The sequence below is a fragment of the Arvicanthis niloticus genome, chromosome 1 (genome assembly GCF_011762505.2).
Source record: "Arvicanthis niloticus isolate mArvNil1 chromosome 1, mArvNil1.pat.X, whole genome shotgun sequence".
Classification (NCBI taxonomy): domain Eukaryota; kingdom Metazoa; phylum Chordata; class Mammalia; order Rodentia; family Muridae; genus Arvicanthis; species Arvicanthis niloticus.
In genome coordinates, this window is record NC_047658.1 from 116414458 (window position 1) to 116429872 (window position 15415).

General features: G+C 37.5%; 1 protein-coding gene across 2 annotated transcripts in view; it reads right to left on the minus strand.

The window, feature by feature from the left end:
• Positions 1 to 5120: 5120 nt before the first annotated feature.
• Positions 5121 to 15415, minus strand: part of LOC117718660 (solute carrier family 22 member 27-like) — a 66720-nt gene continuing 56425 nt past the window's right edge. For both annotated transcript variants that reach the window (XM_076916556.1, XM_034516501.2), the window contains one exon: positions 5121 to 5435. In XM_076916556.1, the coding sequence (XP_076772671.1) occupies positions 5375 to 5435 (61 nt within the window). In that variant the 3' untranslated portion in view covers positions 5121 to 5374. The remainder of the gene's footprint in view (positions 5436 to 15415) is intronic.

Here is a 15415-nt window from a genome sequence, read left to right on the forward strand (position 1 = left end):
ATCAAAATAAAAATACTGACATCAGGCCATAAATAATTTTATCAACAGTATCTACCTGTGGAAGGGGATCATGGAAACTTAAAACAATATCTTCATAAAATGAAATCATGTTCTTTTTAATTTTTATTTTAAATTTTCTTTAAAAAAATTTGGAGGCCAAGGAACTTTCTGCTAGTGTGCCTATGGCACTCTACAAGTAGGCATTCTTATGCATAAGTGGAAGGAAAGAATCCAGTTACTGGCATAAGGCATGATCCAGATCAGGTATTAAATATGGGGAAGAGGGAATGTGTTTTTTTTTTCAGGATGCTGAAGGACCATGGTGGCTGCCAGAGAGATTGCTGAGACATGCTGATACTGGGACAAAGAATGATGCTGACATCTGAGCTTGCTGACTATAGTGACTGAGAAGCTGTATTGGACATATGTTCTTGACCCACCATTGCTTACCTATACCCCTGAGGGGACATGCTGCCTTGATTCAAGTTTTTAGACCTTGTAGAACAGAGAATCAAAAAGAGAAGTTATAATGACTCATATTTTTTTAAATGTGATCAGTTATTCAGACTCAATCATGGACTAGTATAAAAAACAATCAGATATTGAAAATAAAAGTCTTCATTTGGAAGTCCAGTTCTGGATACATATGGAAGTTAGCTGCAGTTCTCTATGATGTTGTGTTAGCAAGAGATAAAGGTGGGGGCAGGATCTGGATTTTAAACAGGTGTTATCACATGTGTTAAGGCTCTTTTAATTGTCAAGATAAAATTACTTTTGTTTCTTCTACAGTATTTAATGTAAGTTGCATTGGTTGTACACCCTTTAATTGTATTAGTGTTTTGAAATCTGGCATGTCATTTATGGAGGTCTATCAATCAGCTTTTGTCTTAGTGCCTTGAGTATCACAGAATCTTGGTATTCTAAAAATAGCCTGCAAGTTCTGGAATAAAGGAGTCAGGCTTTAATCAGAAGCAAGAGGGTAGTTGGATTGATTATTGATGGTTTGTTAATTTCTTCTCAGTCAATTTATCATTTATGAGGAGGAAAGCTACTGATTTGTTTGACTTAATTTTATATCCAGCCACTTTGCTGAGGTTGTGTATCAGCTGTAGGAGTTCTCTGGTGGAATTTTTGGTGTTGCTTATGGATACTATCATGTCATCTACAAATAGTGACATTGTGACTCCTTCCTTTCCATTTTGTATCCTTTGACCTCATCTTGTTGGCTAGTTGCTCTGGCTAGAACTTCAATAAATAGAACTTGAATAATAGGAAAAAAGTGGGCATCCTTGCTTTGTCCCTGATTTTAGTGGGATTGCTTTCAAGTTCTGTTCCATTTAATTTGACATTGGCTGTTTATTTCCAGTACTTTGTTTTTACTGTGTTTAGGAAGGAACCTTTATTTCTGATCTTTTTTTTTTAATGGAGGGCTGTTGAACTTTGTCAGGTGGATTTTCAGCATCTAATAAAATGATCATTGTTTTTTCTCTTTGAGTTTGTTTATATAATAGATTACATTGTTAAATTTCCATATATTAAACCATACCTGCATCTCTGGGATGAAGCCTACTTGATCATGGTGAATGATTGTTTTGATGTGTTCTTGGATTTAGTTTGTGAGAATTTTATTGAGTATTTTTGCATCAATATTCATAAGGTAATTTGGTCTGAAGTTCTCTTTTTTGTTGGGTCTTTGTATGGTTTATTATCAGTGTAATTGTGTATTCATAGAATGAATTAGGTAGTGTTTCTTCTGTTTCTATTTTGTGGAGTCATTTGAGAAGTATTGGTAGTAGGTCTTTACTGAAGGTCTGATGAAATTCTCTACTAAAACCATCTGGCCCAGGACTTTTTTTGGAGTCCTGGAGACTTTAAATTATTGCTTCTATTTCTGTAATGGGTATGGGACTTTTTAGATGTGTTATCTAATCCCAATTTAACATTGGTACCTGGTTTCTGTCTGGAAAATTATCCATTTCATCTAGATTTTCCAGTTTTGTTGATTATATGATTTGTTGTAGAATCTGATGGCTTTTCTTATTTTCCTCAGTTTCTCTTGTTATGTCTCCATTTTCTTTTCTGATTCTGTTAATTTGGATATTGTCTCTCTGCCCTCTGGTGAGTTTGGCTAAGGGTTTATCTATCTTGTTGATTTTCTCAAAGAACCAGAACCTAGTTTTGTTGATTTTTTGTATAGTTCTCTTTGTTTCTAGATGGTTGATTCCAGCCTTAAATTTGTTTCTTTCCTGCCATCTATTCCTCTTATGTGTATTAGCTTCTGTTGCTTCTAGAGCTTTCAGGTATGCTGTTAGGCTGCTAGTATATGCTCACTTAAAATTCTTTATGAAGGCTCTCAGAGCTATGAGTTTTCCTCATAGAACTGCTTTTATTGTGTCCCATAAGTTTGTGTATGCTGTGCATTCATTTTCATTAAATTCTAAAACAATTTTAAATTTCTTTCTCTATTTCTTTGCTGACCATGTTATCGTTGAGTAGATCTTCTTCCATGTGTATGTGGGCTTTCTGTTGTTTTTGTTGTTATTGTAGATCAGCTATACTTGTGGTGGTCTGATTCAATTCATGAGATTAATTAAATCTTCATCAGTTGTGTCTGATTATATAGTCAGTTTTGGAGAAGATACCCAGAGGTCCTGAGAGGAAGGTATATTCTTTTGTTTTAGGGTAAAATGTTCTGTAGATATCTACTGAATCCATTTGGTTCATGACTTCTGTTAGTTTCACAATGTCTCTGTTTAGATTCTGTTTAAATGACCTGTCCACTGGTGAGAGTAGAGTGTTGAAGTCTCCCAATATTATTGTGTGAAGTTCAATGTGTGCTTTGATCTTTACTAATGTTGTTTGTACAAATGTGGGTGTCATTGCATTTGGGGCATAGATATTCAGGATTGAGTGTTCATCTTGATGTATTTTCCCTTTGATGAGTATGAAGTGTCCTTCACCAGTTTTTTTCATATCTTTTGGTTGGAAGCCTATTTAATTTGATATTAGAGTGGCTACTCCAGCTTGTTTCTTGGGACCATTTGCTTGGAAAACTTTTTTCCTGCCTTTTATTCCGAGGAAGTGTCTGTCTTTGTCACTGAGATGTTTTTCCTGCATGCAACAAAATGCTGAGTCCTCTTTATGTATCCAGCCTGTTTGATTGTGTTTTTCTGTATTTCTTTAAGACATTTATGTGTTTCCTCTTTATGGGCTTCTACTTATTTACCTGTGTTCTACTGTATTATTAAATTGAGTTATTTATGTCTTATTCTACTTAAAGTCCTACCTAATTCCTCATGAGATAAGATTTTTAGATCAGAATTTTGCTTTTCTGTTGTTAGGGTATCCAGGGCTTGCTCTTGTGGGGAAACTGAGTTCTGATGTTGCCAAGTAGCATTGTTTTCTGTTGCTTATGTTCTTGCACTTGCCTTTCTCCATCTGATTATGTCTGGTGTTAACTAGCCTTGCTGTCTCTAATGTAGCCTGTCCCTCCTGTGGGCCTGGTTATGTTGGGCTTCATTAGGTCAGGTTGTCTCTGGGTATGGAAGGATATCTGGAGAGCCTGATCTGTAGCCTGACTGTGTCAGAACTCCAGAGGGTTGAGCTGTGTGTAGAAGTGGTAGGGAGTGCAGCTGAAGCATAGAATATGATCCTGAGCATAGATTAAATATGGAAAACACTTGTGTCTTCAGAAGGACTGGAGGTCCTGTAACCTATGGGCCCTAGAGTTCTCAGTTAGGCCACTTAATGGGGTGAGGGTGGGAGACTCACCTGTGAACCTGGGTGTGTCAAAACACCTGGGGTCAAACTGTCTCTGAGTGTGGGCAAGGTAGGGGGCTGGAGCACAGAATCTGCTCCCAGGTGCAGATGTGAATGGGAAGGGAGTTAATCTTGACTTGATTAAGTCTAATGATTTTAGTAGACTTATCCCATGTTTACAACTGAATTTTTTGTTTTATAATCCAAAATTTTGGGAGAAGTATTTTTTCTTCCCACCTCATGTGTTCTAATTCCAGTTGATTTTTTGTATATATATTTATATGTGTGTGAGAGTGTGTGTGCATGTATGTATGTGTTATATATGAAATATACATCTGACAAAGTAAAAGTTGTTTTAAAATACCTTATTTAAAGATGCTTAATGTTACTTTTCCTTCCTCATGCCCCCTCTGTTCTGTCCATCATTCCATTACCCACAGCTTTCTACTCCTACCATATTATTTCCATTCCTTTTCATTTCGCCTTTGTTTCACTATCCCCTTCCTTTAAGCAACTTCTTGCTCACCCACTCACAGTGCACTCTTTCTCTTTGCCTGGCTTCTATGAGCAATACAGGTTATTCACACAAATGACCAGATTGAAGGGGTATGTCACTGCTGTCAGTGTATTGCTTTGGTACTGTTAGTTTACCAATAGTAGTGTTCTACTTTGTAAGCCAGTTGTCATCCATCCTTTGCACTGTCCTGTGCCTTACTTATGTATATTCTTCTGTATGCAAACCTATGCAATCTTTCCACTGTTCTCTGTAATGCTGAGAAACAGTTATTCAAATGTAGTCAATCTTCATTTTATAACTTGGATTTAAATGACTCTAAAATTTTCATCTACTAAGGAATTTGTCCCCTCCATTTTGTGTTATTGCAAGGAAACAGAAATTTTAAGAGAGGCACATTGGAGGGTTACTTTGATGCAACAATTTGCGGAAGCATTGCTTTCAGGATTCTACTTTGTTCTTGACCCTATCCAGTTTCTTTTCTCCACTTTTCTCCAATGTTGTCTCTTTTCTTCTTTTACTTCTCTCTCTCTCTCTCTCTCTCTCTCTCTCTCTCTCTCTCTCTCTCTCTCTTTCTCTGGCTCTTTCTCACCCTTGTTCCCACTCCCTTGCTCCCCCTTGCCTCCCTTACTCCTTACCTTTTTTGCCAGTATGAAATGAACATTCTCCTCCTACCATACTACTGATTCACACTAGAGCTGAAATGTCTCCTAGTAATCATTAACTGTGGATTTGGGCAAAACAATAAAGATTGCTTCCTTTAATTTTCTTAGGTATTGTATCACAGCAGTGGAAAAAATAGAATACATATATTATCCAAAAATTATGTGCATGATTACAAAAATAGTCAAGCAGGATTTCTTTTAATGTTCTTTTCAATTCTTCAAATCACTTATGTGATTACTCATAGGTGTTTGACATAGAGTAATCTATCACAGCATTTCCAATGTAATTTGTGTTTTCTATTTTATCTATATTTGTTAAGAAGTTTGATAATATCAATGAATAATTCTGAGTAATCATCCTGGCAAAATTGTCACCATGTCCTGAATACCATTTTTTTCTCTTGTTCTTTGATCAAATAACAATTCCAGGAGTTTCTTAAAACCTTGTGACTTTAATGATGGGATCTTCTTTCTTTGATTGTCTTGACTCTTTCCAACTAGAACATATACAACAAAAAACATAAACATGAAAACAAAATCAGTAAAATCTAGAGAAAATGTGTTAGTCTCTGGGTTTTTCACCAAATAATCTACTTCCATCCATCACCTTTGTAACAATGACTACTTCTGGAGAATTTTGGTTAATATTGTAAAATAAATTTTTTGGTAAGTTGTAAGTGAGATTTAGTACTTTCTATGTTGGTCATTAGGAAGAAAGCATTTGAAGTACACCAAAAAAGTTAAAATCTACTCCATTAATTTCCTTGTTAAGATCCCTTAATTAACCTATCCATTATTCTCTACCTCAACGTTTTTATTTCTAGGAAAACCAAGGTGGTCATTCTGGCTGGTACCTTCTGCTGGGGCAGACTGCCAGCTAGTCTGGTACCCTGAAGACACCACAGCCTACAGGTATCACAGGAGACCTACTGCACATAGGGCAACTGGTAAAATCCCTCCTGAAGTCCAACAGCTCCCACTGGGAGCCCAGTGAACTAAGGACCCATCACCCCCCAAAACCTCCCACCCACCCGAATTCCATTCCCTTTTGGCCAGTGCCTTCTACCTGGGCAAACTGCCAGCTAGTCTGCTCCCCTAAAGATATCACAGCTTGAAGGCATCCCAGGAGTTCCTCTTCACACAAGGGAACTGGGAACAAACACTACAGTCTAAAGACCTCCCAGGGACTCAAGGCATGCACAACAACTGACCCAACAGACTAAAAGCTTCCATGGAGTTCTGCTCCATGCAGGGAAACAGAAACAAGAGTCCATAACCCCGAACACTTGAGAACAGTTCCATACAGGACAACAGCTTGACTGTTCCTCTGAAAACACAACAGTCTAAAACCCTCTCAAAAGATCTGCTGCAGCCATGACAACAGATCAGCAGCTTCTCAGCCCCTCTGCAGACTCTATAGTCAGAAGGCCCCACAGGACAGCCAGGGCTACAGGACTACCAGGAGACCTGAAGCGACCCAGTAGCAAAAGAGGCAGGCTCCAGAGAGAGACACCCAAACAAGAAAACACCTTTCCAAGAGACAAATGCAAGACCATAACCAACAGAAGCCAATATATGGGCATCATAAGAACTCAGTTCTCCCACTACAGCAATCCATGAATATACCAAAACACTGGAAAATCAGAAAGCTGTCCTAAAATCTTAACTCATTAAGATAATAGGGTTCTTAAAAGAGGATATAAATAACTCACTGGAAGAAATACAAGAAAACACAGGTAAACAGGTAGAAGCCCTTAAAGAGGAAAAATTAAATCCCTTAAAGAAATACAAGAAACCTCTTCTGCCTGGTCCTTTCTACTGGGCAGACTGCTAGCTAGTTTGCTCCCCCAGAGTTACCAAATCCTGAGTCAGCCCAGAAAATCCACTGCACTAAGGGCAACTGAAACACAGCCTGTTTCATCCAAGGAGATCTGCTGCACATAGGGCAACTGGCATCCCAGAAGAACTGCCACCCACAAAGGAACTGAGCAACTGATCATCAGATTGTCTTCTCCCCTGAAGACACCAGAGCTTAAATGCATTCCAGGAACTCCTCTGTACACAGGACAACTGAGATACTACAGTCTGAAGCCTTGCTGGATCCTCTGTGGCATTCAGGGAAACTTACCCAACAGACTGAAAACCTAAGTGGAATTCAGCTGCACACAAGCAAACAGAAACCTCGGTTCATAGACCCCTCCACCAAGAACATCTTCACACAAGACAACAGCCTGACTGACTGCTCTACTCTGAAGACCCAACAGTCTGAAGGCCTCCCAGGAGATCTACTACAGCCAGGGCAACAGATCAGCAGCTTCTCTGCCTCTCTGAAAAGCCCCCAGCTGGAAGACCCCAGAGGTGGTCTGATACTGCCAGAGCCACAGGCCTACCAGGAGACCTGAAGCAACCTAAAGACAAAAGAGGCAAAGTCCAGACAGAATCACCAAGACAATCAAACACCAGTGACAACCAGATGGTGAGATGCAAGCACAAGGCCATAAACAACAGAAGCCAATATACATGGGCATCATCAGAATTCAGTACTCCCACCACAGCAAGCCCTAAATACACCAACACATCTGAATATCAGGAAGCTAACCTAAAATCCTACTTCATGAAGATAATAGAGTCCTTTAAACAGGATGTAAATAACTCACAGGAAAACACAATCAAACAGGTAAAGAAATTGAATGAACCAGTAAAAGACCTAAAAGTGGAAGCAGAAACAATAAAGAAAACAAAAATGGAGGCAAACTTGGAAATGGAAAACCTAGGAAAGAGGTCAGGAATTACAGATGTAAGTATTAACAACAGAATACAAAGATTTTCAGGTCTAGAAGATACCATAGAAAAGATTGAAACAACTGTCAAAGAAAATTCAAAACATAAAAACTCAAAAAGCATAAAAACCCAAAGTATCCAGGAAATTCAGGAAACAATGAAAAGACCAAATCTAAAAATAATCAGAATAGAAGTGAATGAAGAATCCCAGCTCAAAGAACCTAAAAATGTCTTCAACAAAATTGCAGAAGAAAACTTCCCCAACCTAAAGAAAGAGATGGCCATAAAGGTACAAGAAGCCTATAAAACACCAAATAAATGGGAACAGAAAAGACAATTTTTTCATCACTTAATACTTAAAACACTAAACCCACAGAACAAAGAAAGAATATTAAAAGCTTCAAGGAAAAATGGCCAAGTAGCATCTTAAGGTAAACCTATCAGAATTACACCAAACTTTTCAACAGAGACTATAAAACCACAAGAGCCTGGTCAGAGGTCATGCAAACTTTAAAAGGACACAAATGCCCTCCCAGGCTAGTATACCAAGAAAAACTCTCAATTAACATAGATGAATAAAACAAAATATTCCAGGACAAAACCAAATTCAAGCAGTATCTATCTACCAATCCAGCCCTATAGAGGATCCTAGAGGAAAACCTCAATGCAAGGAAGTTACCTAAATCAAACAAAAGACAACACATTAAGCATCTCACAACAAAGCCAAAAGGAGAGAACCACAAGCACATAAAGTCACCTACAAAAATAAACATATCATGAACCAAGAGTCATCTCTCTTTAATATATCTCAATATTAATGGACTCAACTCACCTATAAGAAGGCATAAGCTAAGAGACAGGGTATTCAAACAAGATACAGAATTTTGTTGCCTTCAAGAGACACACTTCAATAACAAAGACAGACACTATCTCAGAGTGAAAGGATCTAAAAAGGTCTTCCAAGCAAATGATTCCAGGAAACAAGCTGGAATTGCCATCCTAATATCCAATAAAATAAACTTTCAACCAAAAGTTATCGAGGGTGATGAGGAAAGACACCTCATATCCATCAAAGGGAAAATGCACCAAGAGAGAGTCTCAATTTTAAACATGTATGCCCCAAATGCAAGGGCAACAACATTCATAAAAGCTTTACTAAAGCTCAAAATACGCATTGAATCCCACACAATAATAATGGGAGACTTCAACACCCCACTCTCACCAATGGACAGGTCATTGAAACAGAAACTAAACAGAGACACAATGAAATTAATAGAGGTTATGGACAAATAGATTTAACAGATATCTACAGAACATTTCACCCAATGAAAGAATACACCTTCTTCTCAGCACTTCACAATATGTTCTCCAAAACTGATCATATAATTGGTCACAAAACAACCCTCAACTGATACAAGAAGATTGAAATAATTTCATGCATCCAATTAGATCACCATGGCCTAAGGCTAGTCTTAAATTACATCAAAAACAACAGAAAGCCCACATACACATGGAAACTGAATAACTCTCTACTAAATGAAAACTTGGTCAAGGAAGAAATAAAAAAGAAATTAAAGACTTCCTGAAATTTAATGAAAATGTTAACACATCATATCCCAACTTATAAGACACAATGAAAGCAGTGCTAAAAAGAAAATTCATAGCACTAAGTGCCTCCAAAAAGAAACTGCAGAGATCTTACACTATTGACTTGACAGCACTATTGAGAGCTCTAGAAAAATGGAAGCAAACACACCCAAGAGGAGTACATGGCTGGAAATAGTCAAACTCAGGGTAAAAATCAACCAAATAGAAACAAAAAGAACAAGAAAAAGAATCCACAAAACCAAAAAGATAGATAAACCTCTAGGCAAACTAACTAAAGGGCCCAGAGACAGTATCCAAATTATCCAAAATCAGAAATGAAAAGGGAGATATAAGAGCAGAAATGGAGAAAATTCAAAATATCATCAGATCCTACTACAAAAGGTTATACTCAACAAAACTGGAATGGATGAAATGGATGGTTTTATAGACAGATACCACATATCAAAGTTAAATCAAGAGCAGGTAAACTAACTAAACAGGCCCATATCACATAAGGAAATAGAAGAAGTCAGTAAAAACCTACCAACCAAAAAAAGCCCAGGGCCAGACGGATTTAGTGCAGAATTCTACCAGACCTTAAGAGCAGACCTAATACCAATAGTCCTCAAACTATTCCATAAAATTGAAACAGAAGGAACACAACCAAACTCATTCTATAAAGACACAATTACTCTGATACCTTAACCACACAAGGACCCAACCAAAAAAAGAGAACTTTAGACCAACCTTGCTTATGAATATTGATGCAAAAATACTCAATAAATTTCTTGCAAACAGAACCCAAGAACACATCAAAACCATCATTGACCATGATCAAGTAGGCATCCCAGGGATGCAAGGTTGGTTTAATATACAAAAATCTATTAATGTAATTCACTGTATAAACAAACTCAAAGGGAAAAAAATCACATAATCATCTCCTTAGATGCTGAAAAAGCATTTGACAAATACAATACCCCTTCATGTTAAAAGTATTGGAGAGATCAGGAATTCAGTGCCTATACCTAAGCATAATGAAAGCAAGATAGAGCAAACCAACAGTAAATATCAATGTAAATGAAGAAATACTTGAAGGAATCCCACCAAAATTTGGAACAAGAAAAAGATGCCCACTCTCCCCATAGCTATTCAATATAGTACTTGAAGTACTAGCTAATAAGACAACAAAAAGAGATCAAGGGGATACAAATAGGCAAAGAAGTAATAAAGGTATCATTATCTGCAGATGATATGATAGTATACATACGTGGCCCCCAAAACTTGGCCAGATAACTTCTCCAGCTGACAAAAAATTTCAGCAAACTGCCCAGATATAAAAGTAATTCAAAATACATCTTCCTTTATAAAAATGATAAACAGACTAAGAAAGACATCAGGGAAAAAACTCCCTTCACAACACCCACAAATAATATAAAATATCTTGGAGTAACTCTAACCAAACAAGTGAAAGATCTGTACAACAATAAATTCAAATCTCTCAAGAGAGAAATTGAAGATCTCAGAAAATGCAGAGAACTCCCATGCTAATGGATAGGCAGAAATATCATACTAAAAATGGCCATCCTACCAAAGGCAATCTATAGATTCAATGTAATCCCCATCAAAAGCCCAACAGAATTCTTGAAAGACAGAAAGAGCAATTCAGAAATTCATTGGGAAAGCCAAAAAACAAACAAACAAACAAACAAACAAAACAGAATATTGAAAACAATACTTAACAAAAATGAGAATACTCAAAATAAATAAATAAATAAATAAATAAATAAATAAATAAATAAATAAAATACAAAAAGAGAATGCCTGGGAGAATCACCATCCCTGACCTCAAGCTTTCCTACAGAGCAATAGTGATAAAAAAAAAAAAAAAACTGCATGGATATGATATAGAGACAGGCACCTTGATCAATGGAATAAAATTGAAGACCCAGAAATAAAACCACACACTTACAGGCACTTGATCTTTGACAAAGAAGCCAAGCATATACAATGGACAAAAGAAAGCATCTTCAACAAATGATGCTGGTCTAACTATCTGTCAATATGTAGAAAAATGAAAATAGAATTATATTTTTCACCTTGCAAAAACTCAGGTCCAAGTGAATGAAGGACCTCAACATAAAACCAGATACACTGACTCTAATAGAAGAGAGAGTAGGAAAGAACCTTGAACTTATTGGCACAGAGAGAAATTTTCTAAACAGAACTCCAATTTCTCACACTCTAAGATCAAGTATTGATAAATGGGACCTTATGAAACTGGATTCTATAAGGTAAAAGACATAGCCAATAAAGCAAATGAGCAACATATTAGTAAAATTTTTAACTAAACCCACATCTGATTGAGGGCTAGTATCCAAAATATATAAGGAACTCAAGAAGCTAACCACCAAAAACCAAGAAACCCAATCAAAAATGGGGTTAAAAACTAAACAGAATTCACAACAAAGTAATCTTGAATGATTGAGATGCACCTAAAGAAATGCTTAAAGTCCTTAGTGATCAGAGAAATAAGAATAAAAATGACCCTGAGATTCCCCCTTACAGCCAATCAGAATAGCTAAGATCAAAACCTCAGGCAACAGCACATGTTTGTGAGGATGTAGAGAAAGAGAAACACTCCTCCATTGCTGGTGGAATTACAAACTGGTACAACTACTCTGGAAATTAATCTGGAGGTTCCTCAGGAAATTGGAAATAGATCTACATGAAGACCGAGCAATACCACTCTTGGGCATATACACAAAAGATGCCCCATCATGCAACAGGGGCACTTATCCCACTATGTTCATAGCAGACTTGTTTGTATAGCAAGAAGCTGGAAGCAACCAAGATGTTCCACGACAAAAGAATAGATACAGAAAGTGTGGTTCATTTATACAATGGAATACTATTCAACTATTAAGAATGAGGACATACTGAGTTTTGCAGGCAAATAGATGAAACTAGAAAATATCATTTTGAATGAGGTAATTCAGACACAAAATAACATGGTATTTATTCACTAATAAGTAGATATTAGCCAATAAAAAATACAGAATACGCAAGATACAGTCCACAAAAGTCAAAAAGATCAACAAGCTGAAGAGCCCAAGTGAAATTGCTTCAGTCCCATGTTGAAGGGAGAAGAAAGCAAACAAAAGTAGGGAGGAAGGGAGGGACCATTGAGAGAAAGTGGATAAGGATGGGGGGAATAGTGGAACATGATCTGGTATTGGGTAACAGAAAAGGACTGAAGCCCTGAGGGCCAGAAAAAAGAATTTAAACAGGTCACCTGGGGAGGTAGGAGGTTGCAGAGACCCTCCAGAATGCACCAGAGACCTGGGAGGTGAGAGATTCTCAAGACTCAAAGAGAAGGACCTTAGATGAAATACCCAAAAGTAGGAAGAGTGAAATTATAGAGCCCACTTCAAACAGGAATACAGGGCATCAAGTGAGGGAGGGTGTTGCCATCCCAAAGACAAAATTCTGACCCAAAATTTTTCTGAAAAGAACAGTCTGAAAGAACTGCAGGGATGGAAATGGAAAGGAGCCTGAGAAAAAGGAGGTCCAGTGACAGGCCCAACTAAGTGGGATCCACTCAAGGGGAGTTCCCAAGGCCTGACACCATTACTGAGGCTATGGAATGTTCACAAAATGGGACCTATCATGACTCCCCTCCAAAAGACCCATCTAGCAGCTAAAAGAGTCAGATACAGACATTTGCACCCAACCAGTGGACAGAAGCTGCTAACCCTTGTGGTTGAATTAGGAAAAGGCTGGAAGAAGCTGAGGAGGAGGGCAACCTTGTAGAAGAGCCAGCAATCTCAATTAACCTGCACTCCTGAAATCTCTCAAACACTGAACCACCAACCAGGAAGCATACACCAACTGATATGAGGCCCCCAACACATATACAGCAGAAGATGCGTTTTACCCTCAAGAGACTGTAGGCCCCAGGGAATTTAGAGGTCTGGTGGGGTAGGAGGTGGAAATAGGGGGTAGTGAGGAGGTATGGGATGTGGAAAAATCAAAGGGAATAAAATTTGGAGTTTAAAATTAATCAATTAATTTTTTAAAAAAGAAATACAGGAAAACATTATCAAACCGGTGAAGGAATTGTATAAAGCAGCCCAAGACCTAAGAGGAAGAAGAAACCATAAATGAAATACAAATGGAAGCAAACCTGAAAATGAAAAACCTAGGAAAGATGTCAGGAATTACAGATGTAAGATCAACAATAGAATAAAAGAAATAGAAGAGAGAGTCTCAGGAGTAGAAGTTACCATAGGAAAAAATTGAAACAAATGTCAAAGAAAATTCAAAACATAAAAAACTCCTAACTGCCCAGTACTAGTGAAGTCATGGAGATTGGAGAAAACTCTGTAGCCCCTAATTTACTAAATAGCATAATCCCTACTAACAATCTAAAATTCATCCTTATACATTGTACTGGCTGATTTGTGTGTGTGTGTGTGTGTGTGTGTGTGTGTGTGTGTGTGTGTGTTTACTTGACACAAGGTAGAGTTATCACAGAGAAAGGAGCCTTCATTGAGGACATGCCTCCATGAGATCCAGCTATAAGGCATTTCCTCAATTCGTAATCAAGGGTAGGATAGTCCATTGTGAGTGGTGCCATCTCTGGGTTGGTGGTCTTTTTTATTTGTTTTCTTTTTTAAAAATTTTTTATTGGATATTTTATTTACATTTCAAATGCCATCCCCTTTCCCCATTTCCCCTCCCTAGAAAACCCCTATCCCATACCCCCTTCTCCTTTTTACTTTTATACAATTTTTTAATGTCAATCAGAGGCTTTATAAGTTTGGTAATGCTCAATATCAATCAGAAGTGTAACCTAATACCCAATCTAGATATACCAACTATCTTTGACTGGCAGAGACCTATGAGCATCTGCCTCCATGTCTGGCCCCCCTCACTCTTTCTCTCTCATCACCTAGCTCCTCCTCTCCTTCTCCTCTCCTTACTCCTCCTCTCTGTACTCCTTCCACCTTAGCTCCTCCTACACATCACCCTTCCTGTTAAAATAAAACTTTTCTCTCAAAATACAGTTAAAGCATAACTATATTAATTTATGTCAGTAAGGTGCAGGATAGATATAATACCCAGTCCATCATTTTGTTGACTAAACAGAACCTCTGTCATCTATCCTAACTGAAAGACTTAGTTCTGAACCTGGCTTTTTTCTTGGATTTAGAATGAATGTCAGCTGAAAACCATCCTCTCAAATCTTTTCTCTCAAAGTAAATAGCAAGGATTGGCTATGAGACTATAAATTTTCAACCCTATCAGAAATCCAGAATGACTGAGTTAACTGAGATTTTGGGAAGCATGAAGCATAGCTTCTAAAACATAGACAATTTATAGAGACCACTGAACACCTGGACAGTCCCTATACTACAGAATGTTGGAGCATCTGATCTTCAGCCTTCTGGCCCAGGATCATCTGACAGACCTAGTGATGCAGAATTATTAAGGGCTTATTACTCTGTCTTGGCAATAATCAGTTGACTATTCTGCAAGTGTGTCCTTTTCTGGACAGTATTTTGTCTGTAGATGGAAAGAGGCAATTCTTGCCTAGTGGCTGTCTCACCACAACTGGAGTAACTCCAAAGATGCTCAGTTTCTTCTTGGAATCCAAGACAGGAAGCTGTCAGGAGCAGACAGGTCTCCAATCAAAATGTACATTACTACAGAAATGTTTGTAACGTCAACTCTGTGGACTTCCAATGTTTTGAAAACCAACTATCCATGTAAGGCTATCTGGAAGGTTGTCTGTTAACTCCTCTCAGCTATTTCTAAAGAAAATATAGAAAACTCCCTAACAATAAACTCAAAGCCATGAATTTGCTATAGGCCCTTAACCCACAGTCTAACCATCTCAGATAAGTTAAAAGAGTTAAAGGACTGAGTCTAAGCCTTGTATTCCTAAATGGGTTATACAGGCACAATACCTATGATAGTAACAATATTCATCTCACTTTTATATTAATAAGAAGCTTGTACCAATAAAAACCTTAAATTTAAAATCAAAGTAAATTTTGTACCATTTAAGAAATTATAACTTCATCTTAATAACAATTATACATATTTC